At 41.0% G+C, this 14,443-nt stretch overlaps 1 protein-coding gene across 3 annotated transcripts in view; it reads right to left on the bottom strand.

Moving 5' to 3' along the window:
• Window positions 1–13,346, bottom strand: part of oclnb (occludin b) — a 32,602-nt gene extending 19,256 nt beyond the window's left edge. The window contains exons 1-4 of one of the 3 annotated variants that reach the window (XM_078214871.1): window positions 13,257–13,346; window positions 12,916–13,043; window positions 9,940–10,627; window positions 8,263–8,424 (exon numbers count right to left, since the gene is read on the bottom strand). In XM_078214871.1, the coding sequence (XP_078070997.1) occupies window positions 8,263–8,424; window positions 9,940–10,627; window positions 12,916–12,971 (906 nt within the window). In that variant the 5' untranslated portion in view covers window positions 12,972–13,043; window positions 13,257–13,346. Of the gene's footprint in view, window positions 1–8,262; window positions 8,425–9,939; window positions 10,628–12,915; window positions 13,044–13,132 lie in introns of all 3 variants that reach the window. The other 2 variants (XM_078214870.1, XM_078214872.1) reach the window with 2 other exon arrangements.
• Window positions 13,347–14,443: the final 1,097 nt, after the last annotated feature.

Raw genomic sequence — 14,443 nt, 5'->3', positions numbered from 1 at the left:
CCTGACATACAGATGGTGGACAGGCTTTGGGGAGTCCGGAAGTGAACGGTGAGATTCAAACAGGAAATTTGGGAGAGATAATCATGGAGTTAGAATGAGAGACTATTCATAGCAGGAATTGTATGAATCCTTAAGTCAAGAGGAATGTAGATTTGATGTAAAAATAACCAGTTTCTGTTCGAAATATGACCTGGAGTTGAAATGCCTTTCTTGTTTCTATATTCATGTGTATTCCAATATTTTTGCATTCATAAGTTGCAATTAAATTGGAGTCACCATTCAGAAGCTAAAATCTCAAAAATGGGACATGGGAAGTGAAAGAAACACGAACAAACATTCCAATGAGTTGGGTTCATGCAGGTAAATCTGCAGTTAACCTACACTATAGAACGACAAAGAGAGTTCCTGGCATACAGTGGAAAATACTGTTCCAATAGTGGCATTATTCAAGATATTCAAGTAAATGAACTTTTAAATTATAAATGCTGTATTCTACCACAAAAGTTGCACCACACTTAGTGAACAGAGTGGCCATCAAATCTGAAGTACAAATCTAGGTCAGAGTAGAAAATGACAATTATAAATCTGGCACATTTTACAATTCAAAATCACTCATGTAACAACACCAGCAAGGAAAAAGCCCTAAAGCATATCCACAAACAAAAACTGACAGTGGACCAAAGGAGGAAAGATTAGGAGGGATGACTACATGGAAACTAAAAGCAGGGGGACGCCATTCGGCACTTTGAGCCTTCTCTGCCATTCATTTTGATCATGGTTGATTATCGAATTCAATATCCTGATCCTCCCTTCCCCTCATATCCCTTGATCCCTTTAGCCCCAAGATTTCTATCTAATTTCTTCTTGAAATCATACAATGTTTTGGCCTCAACTACTTTCTATGATAGTAAATTTCACACATTCACCACCTTCTGGGTAAAGAAATTTCTCCTCACCTCTGTTCCACCTCTTATCCCTTATCCTCAAACGATAACCCCTCGTTCTGGACACCCTCACCATTGGGAACATCCTGTCTGAATCTCCCTGTCAGAATTTTAAGTTTCTATGAGATTCCCTTTCACTCTTCTAAATTCCACTGAATATAATTCTAACCGTCTTAGTCTCTCCTCATATGACAGACCTGCCATCCCAGGAATCAGCCTGGCAAACCTTTGCTGTACTCCCTCTATAGCAAGGACATCCTTCCTCAGATAAGGACACCAAAAATGCACACAATACTCCAGACGTGGCCTCACCAATGCCCTATACAATTGCACCAAAACATCCCTATCCCTATGAAGGCCAACATACCGTTTGCCTCCTTTACTGCCTGCTGTACCTGCACTCTTACTTTCAGCGACTGATGCACGAGGACACCAAGGTCTTGCTGAGTATTCACCTCTCTCAACTTACACCCATTCAAATAATAATGTCTTCCTATTATTGCTACCAAAGTGGATAACCTCATATTTATCCGCATTATACAGCATCTGCCATGCATATGCTCACACACTCAGCCTGTCCAAATCACACTGAAGTATCTCTGCATCCTCCTCACAGCTCACCCTCCCACCCAACTTTGTATCTTCTGCAAATCTGGAGATAATACATTTAGTTCCCTTGTCCAAATCATTAATATATAATGTGAACAGTTGGTGTCCTAGCACGGATCCCTGTGGAACCCCACTAGTCACTAACTGCCAATCAGAAAAAGACGCATTTATGCCAAATCTTTACTTCCTATCTGCTAATTAGCTTTCTAACCATCTCAAGACATTACCTGCAATCCCATGTGCTTTAACTTTACATAGTCGTCTGTTTTTGTGAGACCATGTCAAAAGTCTTCTAAAAATCTAAATAAACCATATCCACTAGTTCTCCTCAGTCAACAGATTTGTAAAGCTAGATTTCTCCTTTGTAAATTCATGCTGACTTTGTCTGATTATACCACTGCCTTCCAAATGCTGAGTTATGAAATCCTTGATAATGGATTCCAGCAACTTCCCCAGTACCGACGTTAGGCTCGCTGGTCGATAGTTCCCTGTTTTCTCTCTACTTCCCTTTTTGAATAGCGGGCTTGGAACCAGTCCATACTCCAAAGAATTTTGGGCATTAACCACTAATGGACTAAAAATAAAGTTAAGGGCAAAGAAGGGTGTTACAGGTGTAAGATATGAAAGTGGTGAAGCTTTAGATATCTGAATGCATAACCACCAGTAGGGCAAGAGTTGTTGGATGCCGATAAAGCCCGAGTTGGAAGAAGAGTCAGATGGCCAGAGAGTTTGAAGGAGATGTTAAATCAAGAAAGAATGGTCACAAAACATAAGAACATAAGAAATAGGAGCAGGAGTAGGCCATCTGGCCCTTCGAACCTGCCCCGCCATTCAACAAGATCATGGCTGATCTGAAGCGAATCAGTTCCACTTACCTGCCTGCTCCCCATATCCCCTAATTCCCTTATCGATCAGAAAACTATCTACCCGTGATTTAAACATATTCAACGAGGAAGCCTCCACCACTTCAATGGGCAGAGAATTCCAGAGATTCACTACCCTCCGAGAGAAGAAGTTCCCCCTCAACTCTGTTCTGAACCGGCCCCCCCTTATTTTGAGGCCGTGCCCTCGAGTTCTGGTTTCCCTTCTAAGTGGAAAGAATCTCTCCACCTCTACCCTATCCAGCCCCTTCATTATCTTATATGTCTCTATAAGATCACCCCTCATCCTTCTAAACTCCAACGAGTACAGACCCAATCTGTTTAATCTCTCCTCATAAGCTAACCCCCTCATCTCCGGGATCAACCTGGTGAACCTTCTCTGCACTCCCTCCAAGGCCAATATATCCTTTCGCAAATAAGGATGAGATTTTTAAATTTGAGGCATTAATGGAATGTGGGTCAATAAGTCTGCGTTTGGCGTTTCTTCAACAGATAGGCTGAGGCAGGAGCAGAGAAAACAATGTTACAAAAGAGGAAGCAGTGACTTTTGTGACGGAGAGGACATGGAGGATGGAAATGCCAACTCGGGATTTTCCAGTTACAACTTCATTGTTTTATGGTCTGAAAAGTTCAATCCACAAAGTGTGGCAGCTTTCAGCGTCGAACTTTCTGTCAATTAAACTAAATCGTTTAATTTGTCTTTTTTATCCTCAAATTCAATGTTGTTTGCAATGTTGGAGAGTCATTATAAAAATTAACTTCATAAGCCTAGTTAAACTCCTTTTGACTTCAAGGAAGAACTACTCTCCTTTCTGAACTGCAAAACAGTCAAAAGAACCAGTTCTGCGCATGTAATATAATGCCATCTAGCACATGAACAGAGCCAGGGTGGAAACAGGTATTAAATGAGAAATTGCTGTTTACTTCAACCTTTCCAAATGGAATGCAGGTTTGAACTAAGGCCTGGAATGACAGGTAAATGGAAATACTTTTAAAAAATGACAAAATCTTAATTTCCTGCTTGAAGGAATTACTTTTCAGGAGCTTTAAATTCTTATTTGTAGGATAGCTTCATCCCTTTGAGGTTTAACGATGTAAATAAGCGCTGGTATCATATTACAGATTCTTCCTTCGAAACTTGTTCATAGGCACACCCAGAAACTAACTCCCTGAAACCATTTCAGACGACATTGCACAAAATTCATTTCACCCGGGAACTGTCGGCATTTCAACATTCGCTAAATATATACAAATTAACACCCAGCATTGCACTTGCCAATTGTTCATAGGTAACAAATCCTATCAAAATATATTTGCATGGTATTGCTCAGTGAGTCTGATCCTTTGGCAGAAATTATTTGCTCCCCTCCTCCGTACCAATTGTGGAGCCTACAGCCAAGCTCGATCTATTCTGGACAGTGATCAAAAGCCACCATCAAAGTCCTCCCATATACTTGCAAACAAATAGCCTTCTATAGAGCATCACCCTAATTTCTGGGCAATCACATTTCATAAGTATATATGTGCATCTAGCTCATTACACAGAAAGTGTGTGTAAACTAAATAGAACTAACCAGAATACTCAAAAATGTCCGTGACAACCCAAAGCAGCCTAATATCCTAGCCTCCACTCAATTATCTTCACAATGTTTTCCCATATGTTGCAAGGTTTGCTGTCTCTTGCTCATTTATCCAGAAAGATTCCATTGTGTCCTTCATTCTCTGAGCACTATTCCAGGTGTCCCCAATACTTTAGCCAGGAATGCATCATGTTAGGAATTTCCGTAGAGTTTGTTGCCTTTTAAATAATCATTCTCCATTCCCTTTGCCCCAATTATCATGGTTCAATGTTTTACCTGCACCATTTACTTCATTTTTAAGAGCCAAAAAAGCCAAGTAGCTTCAGTCCTCTCTGACGTGAGATTGCCCTTGGGGTTGTCATCTGCATTCTTTCCGGTAGGTATGGTCTGTCTGATTAGACCCAATAATAGTTGAGTGAGAGCTCCTCCAAATACCCACTACTGTTTTGGCAAAAAACCTATACAATGAACCTTCAAAGAGTATCTTACACTTTGTTTATTTTATAAACATGAAGGATTTCAAAGTGTGAAGACCATGATAGTTGAAGTAGTTCAGCAACCACAGATCACACACTATGATTGACATGTCTCTTTTGGTTCAGGCTGTGGCACAGTTCAACATTTTCCCTGCCCAAATAATTGTTGTTTCAAGTGCATCGACCTGAAACTTTAACTCTTGTTTCTTTTTTCACAGCTTCTGGCTGACCTGCTGAGTATTTTTAGGATTTTGTTTCTCAGACCTGGGAGCACCAGCACCTGCAACTTCCCCTCCAAGTCACGCACCATCCTTATCAGTTTCCTCATTGCTGTTAGGTAGGAGGTTCCAGAATTTTGGCCCAACAGCCGTGTGGAAAAACCTATATCGTATGGACTCTAGCAGCTTGAGGCAGTGGTTCAGGACCACCTTCTCAAGGGCATAAGGGATGGGCAACAAACATTGGCATTGTCAGTGATTTCCACATCCCATGCACAAATAAAGATGTTTCTTATATAGGGCTTAACAGTAGCTCATACCTTTCCTTGTATTCACACCCACACACAATTCCAGCAGGCATTATCAGATATCAAGGATAATTTAATAAGCCAGCAGAATACAGGTCAACTGTACCATTCCTATGATTTTCTCCAATTGAGATTAAAGGCTGGATTATTACAGAGTCAGGAAGACATGTTTTGTCATCAAGTGGAAGGTGGCAGGACATGATTCACAAAAGCAGGAAATCTAAAGTCAGCAGTCTGTTTGAATTTGGTGCAGAATTCAAACAGATTCCAATTTGGCTGCTGCATGGGCCTGAATCCACATGTGGGAGTCACAAAGAGAAATAGACATAAACATTCTTGAAGGGCAGATACAGCCTGTACAACTGTGATGATCTAAAGTTTTTTTTAAATCCTCTGTTCCTTAAACTTTAAAAAAAGGGCTGTTTCTGTCAGAGTTTTAAAAAGTAGCATCTGGTCACGCAGTTTTAATGGAGCTCTTTGTTGACATTTCCTCAAAGGCTATTATTGCGTCTTTATGAATACTTGGTTGAGTTTCAAAAGCTACAATTATCTCTGCAGGGGTTTGAGTTCATAGTTTTATTGATTGTTTAAAGAGGCCATTAAGGGGTTAGCCATCTTTGGTGCATTTGCAATAGAAGTTATTTGTTTTTAATGAAAGATTAATTGCTTGAGGAGATTTAGAAGCTTTGAATGTGTTTTATGAATGGAAGTTTTGTTTCCCCAATACCAAGTTTGCATGTACAGTAAGAAGTCTCACAACACCAGGTTAATGTCCAACAGGTTTATTTGGTATCACGAGCTTTTGGAGCGCTGCTCCTTCCTCAGGTGAGTGTTGTGAGACTTTTTACTGACTAACCTGGTGAGACTAACCTGGTGTTGTGAGACTTCTTACTGTGCCTACTCCAGTCCAACGCTGGCATCTCCAAATCAAGTTTGCATATGAGAGCTGCATTAGATTGCTAGAAATTTATTTTCTTCATCTCCAATTTGCACTCTAGGGGGCGGTATTTTCCGGCCATACTCACCCCAAAACCGGAAAATCCCTCTCCAGGTCAATAGACCTTTGCATGGTCGCCCTCCTGCATCCCTCCCCCCATCCACTGCGATGGCAGGACAGAAGAATTCCCCCCCTAGGTCTTCCCATGGTAGATACAGGCTGAATGGCTATGGGGTAGCATGAAGGGAATGAGGGGGCAATGTGGGGTGAGCTGGCACTGAAGAACCATGATCCTGGGTCAGTGGGCCCAGCTCCATCCTCCACCTACCCCCGCTACCACAGTGAAAATTTCACAATTCAGAATACTTTTTAACCGAGGTAGATCCAGCCCATTGGCAAATTTCCAGACTCGATCTACCCGTCTCAGTAGCAATCATCTGTCCCTGACTATACCAAAGACCCAGGGACTAGTTTTAGAGCTTCAATTTAAATTTGTGCGGGAATTATGTTTGTCAAGACACCAGTATGATAACCATAGAAATTTGAAACACAACCACAGAAAATACAGATCCTGCAAATAACCCTGAGTAAACAATTAGTCATCGTTCACCATGTCTGATATCAACAAGTATGCATTTGCCTCATCGTCCCTTTTGTTGAACAGCCCTATTTTTAAAAAAACATACAAAAAGATTTCTGTATATTTCTAATGCTGATTACAGTTGCAGAAATGTACCATACATTTCATTTATCATGTTCACACTATATGTTGATATGCCAGTTTTGACTGTTGCTGAAAATTCACTGCTCACCTTGGCTTAACAAAAAAAACACGGAAATATTTTCAACTCTCTGCCAATGCCACTGGGGGCATCGAGACTCCCACTGGGAGGAATGATCCTGAGATAAATACTGGCAGCCGTTGAAATCTGGATTGGATTTTCAATTGTGCACTGACTAATTCCAGGCTGATTTCCCAGTCTGCCCAAATAGACCAGCAATGCTGTGGGTCATAACCTGTAAAAGGCTTCTTCCTCTCCACCCTGTGTCCCTGGGGAAGGCCCTGGAGTGTCAGAACTGTGATTAAGATTTTATAGAAATTACCATTTCTTGCTGAATCCATCCTCAAATCATCCCCTACAAACAAATCCATACAATCTCAGTAATGTGCTCAAACATACAAAGTACCACTATGTGCATGTCCAAATGACTGGCTCAACAAATTCATTTCAAGCTTTTTGTTTACACCTTCAACTCAATTACTGGCCTCATCCCACACTATCTCAAGTCATCTCCTCCATCTGCATGACATAACACAGCAACTACTCCTCGAACATTTCCCTGCTTACTTCTTGCTCCACCATTGCCAGTTACTCCTCTGGCCGCTATGTTCCTATCCTCTGTAACTCCCACAACTTCCCAAAGTCTCTCACGCACCCTTCAGCTTTGATCATGCTTATCCATTCCATCTCTCTCCTTTTCTCTTCCCTCAGTCTCCAGATCCATCCATTGTCCAATGAAGCACACCAAGAGGCTTCTCTCAATGCAAGGAGCTCTCTATTATTCTGCCACACTGGCCTTTTGCAAACCACTTACAAATCGGGAAGTCTAACAATGTATATTTGTATTTCCAAAAAGCGGTGTAATCAAAATGTTATTAGAGTACCAAAGAAAGCAAAATACTGACAATTACTTGCTGTGCATTAATTTGGTAGGCATAGTGTTATGGTATTTATGTTCCCCAAAACAGAATGGTAGAATATAATTATTCAAGGCGGCAGTTTAATCCAGTCAGGTATCTAATGTAGTGCAATGTCTCTCGACAGGATTTATGAGATCCCGTATCCATGTTGTAGAAATTGTCCCTTTCTAGCCTGTTTATAGCATAGAATAACTGGAGTGGATAGAACTACGACCACTATTACAGCTCTTCATATTTTCTTTAACCAAGTGCTTTTACAGAAACCCTGTAAGTTCTTTAGATACTTCAAATATTTACGAAGTTTTATTGGCACCAGATAAAGAACAATGGGATTCTGCTACATAGAAGATCAAGCATCGTACCATCAACCTTCATTTTTAATATACAAAATTAAAGTACTGTTGCAAATCTGACATTGAAACAGAAAATGCTGGAAACATTTAGCAGGTCAGACAGCATCTTTGGAGAGAGAGAAACAGAGGCAACTACTCGATCAGCTCCGAAGTAAAGTCCTAATTTCTCTCTCCAGAGAACCTGCCGAGCCTGCTGAGTATTCCTAGCATTTCACATCTACAATATGTTTGACTAAATTGGGAGAGAACCTTACCCATTCTTCGACATTAGGGGGTGCCTCATCCTGCATGTAACCCTTATCCCACAGGACGTTTTCTTTGCCATATCTCGTGATCTTGCTTCGTGTTTTAAAGGCAAAGAAGATGATTAGACCTAGAGCTATTACAATCAGGAATCCCATCACAATTGCAAGGGCCTGGAAAAAGGAGAGAGAGAGCAGTTAAACAATGACTAGGCCTGCATCTGGCACAGCCTAACATTATAAAAGAGAAACTGAAAAGTATTCATTATTCGAGGAAAATATTATAGGAAACAGTTCACCCTTTTAACATTTGAATTAGTTTCTGCAGATATGCGATTTAACTACCAATGTAAACAATCCCTTACCATTTTGTGTGTAAAAAGTTACTAACTCATTTTAAAAGAGTTCTCATCAGAACTGCCAAATAATGCTCAGCACACAAGGCAAACTTTTATATGATCTGCTTTACAGTTAACAGCTTTCACAGAATTGTTACAGTAGGGAAGGAGACCATTTGGTCTATTGTGTCTGCACTGGCTCTCCAAATAAGCAATTCACTTCTCCCCATAACCCTGCACATTCTTCCTTTTCAGATAACAAAACTAATTCCCTTTTGATCGCTTCGATTGAACCTGCCTCCACCACACACTCAGCCAGCAAATTTATCATTCACTGCATGAAAAAGTTCTTTCTCATATTGTTTTTGCTCCTTTTGTCAATTATGTTAAATCTGTTCCCTCTCATTCAAGCCTTTCACCTGTGGAAAGTTTCTCCCTTTCTACTCAGTCCAGTGCCCTCATGATTCTGAGTATGAATCTCTAGCAAATCTCCTCTCACCCTTTTTTCCTCCAAGGAAAACAGTCCTAACTTCTCCAATCTATCTTCATGACTGAAGTTTCTCATCCTGGGAATCATTCTCCTGAATCTTTTCTGCACTCACTCCAATGTCTTCACATCCTTTCCAAATGATTGGTAAGAATTTGACTGGGAATAATTATCTAGAGATGGACATTTTGTGTAGAATATCTTGGTTATGGATTTACCTTTAATATAAAATCTTTTGCAAAATACACATTGCCAATTTTTGTTTTGGATACCTGACATGGAGATGCTCAAGTGTGCAAATCACCCAAGACATCAGACAAAGCTCATCTAATTGTTTTCACAGACCTTCACTACTTAATACATCTAATAATAAACTTTCCATTCCCACATGTCTAAAATACATGAATGCACAACAATTTTCACATGCATCAGCTTAACTCAACTTTAGCTATCTGTAAATAAAGCCTCCATTATCTTACTCCATGTGCTAACTATACTGATACTTGCATTTTTGTGGAGTTAACTACAGAGTCCACTGATACACTGCTGGAACAACACAACTGATTGCTGGTGAGGGGGTTTGCAATTTGTTTACCTGTTTAGGGAACTGCAGATCACTAAGATGGTTTTTGTTCATAATGGCTCCAGTGCAAAAACTGGTTACCTCAACTACTCAAAATGAAGGAACTCAATAGCACAATTCTGGCATTCTATCCGTACCTACTATATTACTTAACAATACAGAGAATTTTCTATATATTTAGACTATAAGATACAAGGGTGCACAAAGAAATTGAAATACGTAAAACAAGTGTAACTGATCATATTGACTAGATACATATGAAAGGCATGTAAAATACTTGCCTCTTGTGGCTCTACCACACAGTAGTGATAGAGATATTGATTTGTGTAGACGCCAGAGGTAGATGGAATATAAAACTGGTTACAGAGAGTCAGTAACTGATTGTAGAACACCGATCCTGCAGCCTGCGCTGTTGGGTTTACTCCCATGATGTAGACTATTGTAGCCACAAACATTATAAAACCAATGACTGCACACAAAATCATCAGAATTAAGTAAAACTTCCTTGATCTGGAAAGCCTGGCCTTAGACACGAGTATGATAAAAACAACCAAAAGTCCTATGAAGCTGACAGCAGCTAGTGCGATCATGAAGCCTTTGGCAGCCCGTGGATCAGTGTAGCCACCTCCATATCCATACGCTCCAACTCCAGCACCGTATCCATAGCCCGTACCAGAACCGTAGCCCGCACCAGAACCCCCGTATCCTCCATATCCACCATATCCCATGCCGTTCCCTACCCCCATTCCTCCTCCATAATAGTCCATGTCCCAGGGTAAAGTTGATGCCACACATGCAAAGATTCCAATGCTCATCACAATGATAAGGATGGCTAAAATTTTGATAATTCCTGGAGGGGAAGACCATTTGTAGAAGTGTTGTGTTTCATCTGGATAATAGGAACCAGCAGGCTGGGATCGTATCTCTCCATCATATAGATCCTTGCTTGGTGCATAGACTGAACCGTGGCTGTAACGTTGGAGATAAAAGAATTAATATAATGCAGTCAATACATGTCCACAACATAATGGGCATTATTCTATCCAAAAATGTTTCCAGAATACAAAATGTATAATATTCCAAGGACCAGCAAAGAGGATCAATGGATCAGCAGATTAATTACTTCAAAGTGGAACATTCAAAGCTGTTCAGTTTCTGTTTACATTCGGACATTTGAAAACAGAAAAACTTCAGAACTTTTAACCAACTTAAGAAAGAACTTGGAAATCCCAGCAGGTCTGACAGCATCTGTGGAGGGAGAATAGAGTCAACATTTCGAGTCTAGATGACCCTTCGTCCAAGCTAATGTTGGTTCTATTCTCTTTCCGCAGATGCTGAGATTTTCCAGCATTTTCTGTTTTTGTTTCAGATTCCAGCAACTGCTGTATTTTGCTTTTTAAAAAGTGGCCCATGTATTTTTTAAATTATACCAAATACTAATCAAATTGCAAATTTAGAGAAGTATATTCTACATAAATGTATCACATCCACAGATGTGCAGGTTAAGTGGATTGACCTTGCCAAAATTGCCCCTTAGTGTCAGGGAGACTAGCAGGGTAAATACATGGGGCTACAGGGATAGGGCCTGGGTGGGATTGTTGTCGATGCAGGCTCGATGGGCAGAATGGCCTCCTTCTGCAGTGTGATTCTACACCACTCTGAAAGATTATGGGTTCGATCCCTGGTCTGTACTGAATTAGTAAGTGCCAGCAGTAGAAATGCGAAGTATGGCCCCATCCACTGGGCTAGAAGTCCACCTGAGTTTCCATAACAACTGCTATCCTGATGCAGAGTGACTAGAGTAGCAATTAGCATGTCTGTATTCATCTGATAACCTTTAAGCTTGACGCTGTAGTGTGTGATAAATATTCAGCAACACCAATGCGAGCAACAGCAGGTTTGAAAATTTTTCACACTTTACTGTGCTGCTGTGTATGTTAAATAAAATCACAATTTTAAAAAATCCATGACAAAAACTACTCAGTCTACGAATATGGACAAAAGTGAACATCTTTTACTATCCCTATTTTAGTTCCTGTGGTAACCCAGTAGATACATATGCCGCATTGCGTGGCATTGAAACATTCCGGCAAGTATAGTTCCAGTTTCAATCCCTGGTCTATGCATTTATAATGGCATTTGCTACCAAATAAACCTGTTGGACTTTAACCTGGTGTTGTTAAAACTCTCACTGTTCATTTAGCTCAGGAATAGAACCTGTTAAAATGGAACATTAGACCAGACCTTGTACAATGCAGCCAGGTTCTGATTTTAATCACAAATTTGAAAATCAGAATTTTATATAATGACTATTATTTTAAGGTGGGATATCAGAGCAAAGTTACTAGTAGTTGTTACTTCTAACTACTTATAACTATTAGTTACAAATTGAATATCAGCAGTTTCTAAAATGACTGTTATTTACAGGTGGGATATCAGAGCAATATAGAACATAGAACATAGAAAGCCACAGCACAAACAGGCCCTTCGGCCCACAAGTTGCGCCGATCACATCCCCACCTCTAGGCCTATCTATAGCCCTCAATCCCATTAAATCCCATGTACTCATCCAGAAGTCTCTTAAAAGACCCCAACGAGTTTGCCTCCACCACCACCGACGTCAGCCGATTCCACTCACCCACCACCCTCTGAGTGAAAAACTTACCCCTGACATCTCCTCTGTACCTACCCCCCAGCACCTTAAACCTGTGTCCTCTTGTAGCAACCATTTCAGCCCTTGGAAATAGCCTCTGAGAGTCTACCCTATCCAGACCTCTCAACATCTTGTAAACCTCTATCAGGTCACCTCTCATCCTTCGTCTCTCCAGGGAGAAGAGACCAAGCTCCCTCAACCTATCCTCATAAGGCATGCCCCCCAATCCAGGCAACATCCTTGTAAATCTCCTCTGCACCCTTTCAATGGCTTCAACATCTTTCCTGTAATATAGTGCTTATAACTATTAGTGAGCTATTGTATTACTGTGGGTGAGTTATTGTACTAAGGTGGCTGGACTCTTGGGGCTAAGCATGTTTAGTAATATTCCCATCGGGTTATTATTAATTGCAGTGAATTCAAAGTAACCCAGCGGCTTCAGGAAAGTGAGAAAATGGAAATCCACTGGAAACATTTATTTAAAAGTCTGAATTATACTAGCTCTAAATAGTATCGGTTCTGATATTATAATTTAGAAGTTAAGCAGAAGTGAAAAAAAGACCTCACAAAGAGAAGGCAAGTTGTGTGACTGGGGTATACTCACTAGTACTCGCTCCCAGAATGGTAGGGCGGTGGGCTATCTAATGCTGGCCCCGACATTTCCACCTTTGGGAATATAAATCCTCTGTGGCCGTGTGGGGATTTCTCTCCAAATTCAATTTCCGTTCAAACCTTGACAAAACATCAAAGAAAACAGCATCAGAATCAAAGCAACGAAACCCCCTCCTTCTCCTCCCTAATTCACACACACAAAAGAATACCTGTCCCCAATCTCCAGTCAACACATCAGGATAGCAACTCAACAGTGGGATAGAAACCCGTTTAGATCTAGTACCGTGATACGCAGGAGAAAACTAATTTCCAGCATGAACAATCGATTAAAACCTTTTTTTTGTGCAACCCCACAATTCTCCAAAGGTCGCGTCGTCTCGGCACTTTATTGCTTGTTGTTCCAGTGTACACCTGCTGGAAGTGAACGAGCGCTGCCAACAAAACGCCCTCCCCCTCCTGACTGAAAGCTGCAGAGCAGCCAGCACATACCACAGAGGCACGTCAGTCACAGGGCACACCCCACCCAGCTACACACATCTAACACCAGCAGGATTGCAACCTGAGTGAGAGCCTCACCTGATCCGCAACTAACAGCTTTCAGCAGCCAAACAACCAGATGTCAAAATGTATTTACTAAACAAATAATCTAAAAACCATACTAATTTTGTTTACGATTTCCCGGCTTAGCTCACTGTCTGAGCAGAGTCTGCACGTTCTCCCCGTGTCTGCGTGGGTTTCCTCCGAGTGCTCCGATTTCCTCCCACAGTCCGAAAGATGTGCTGATTGGGTGCATCGACCATGCTAAATTCTACCTCAGTGTACCCAAACAAGCGCTGGAGTGTGAGGACTAGGAGATTTTCACAGTAACTTCATTGCAGTGTTAATATAAGCCTTGTGATACTAATAAATAAACTTTAAAACTTTAACTTTCGCTTGGAAGCTATTGGAAGCTAATATGGAATCTTCAACAAACCGTGCAAAGAAAATAAAAGCAAATTACTGCAGATGCTGAAATCTGAAACCAAAAGAGAAAATGCTGGAAAATCTCAGCAGGTCTGGCAGCATCTGTAAGGAGAGAAAAGAGCTGACCTTTCAAATCCCGATGACCCTTTGTCAAAGCTGTCACCTGGACTCAAAACATCATCTCTTTTCTCCCCTTACAGATGCTGCCAGACCTGCTGAGATTTTCCAGCATTTTCTCTTTTGGCATGCAAAGAAAATTTCCACTCTTGTTCTATATTTGTGCTTAGTGATGACTTCTTGGCCTTTTTACTTCTATTATCCCCTTCAAACACATTCCGAAAGACATGCTGGCTAGACATTTAGACAGTTACACGGGTAAGATGCGTATAGAGGGATATGGGCCAAAAGCGGGCAATTGGGACTAGTTTAGTGGTTTAAAAAAAGGGCGGCATGGACAAGTTGGGCTGAAGGGCCTGTTTCCATGCTGTAAACCTCTATGACTCTAACTTTATGACTCTATGAGGTGCATTGACCCGAACAGATGCCAGAGTGTGGTG

Source organism: Mustelus asterias, chromosome 6 (genome assembly GCF_964213995.1).
Source record: "Mustelus asterias chromosome 6, sMusAst1.hap1.1, whole genome shotgun sequence".
Classification (NCBI taxonomy): domain Eukaryota; kingdom Metazoa; phylum Chordata; class Chondrichthyes; order Carcharhiniformes; family Triakidae; genus Mustelus; species Mustelus asterias.
The sequence above is the reverse complement of the archived record's forward strand: the minus strand, read 5'-3'. Positions and strand labels throughout refer to the sequence as shown.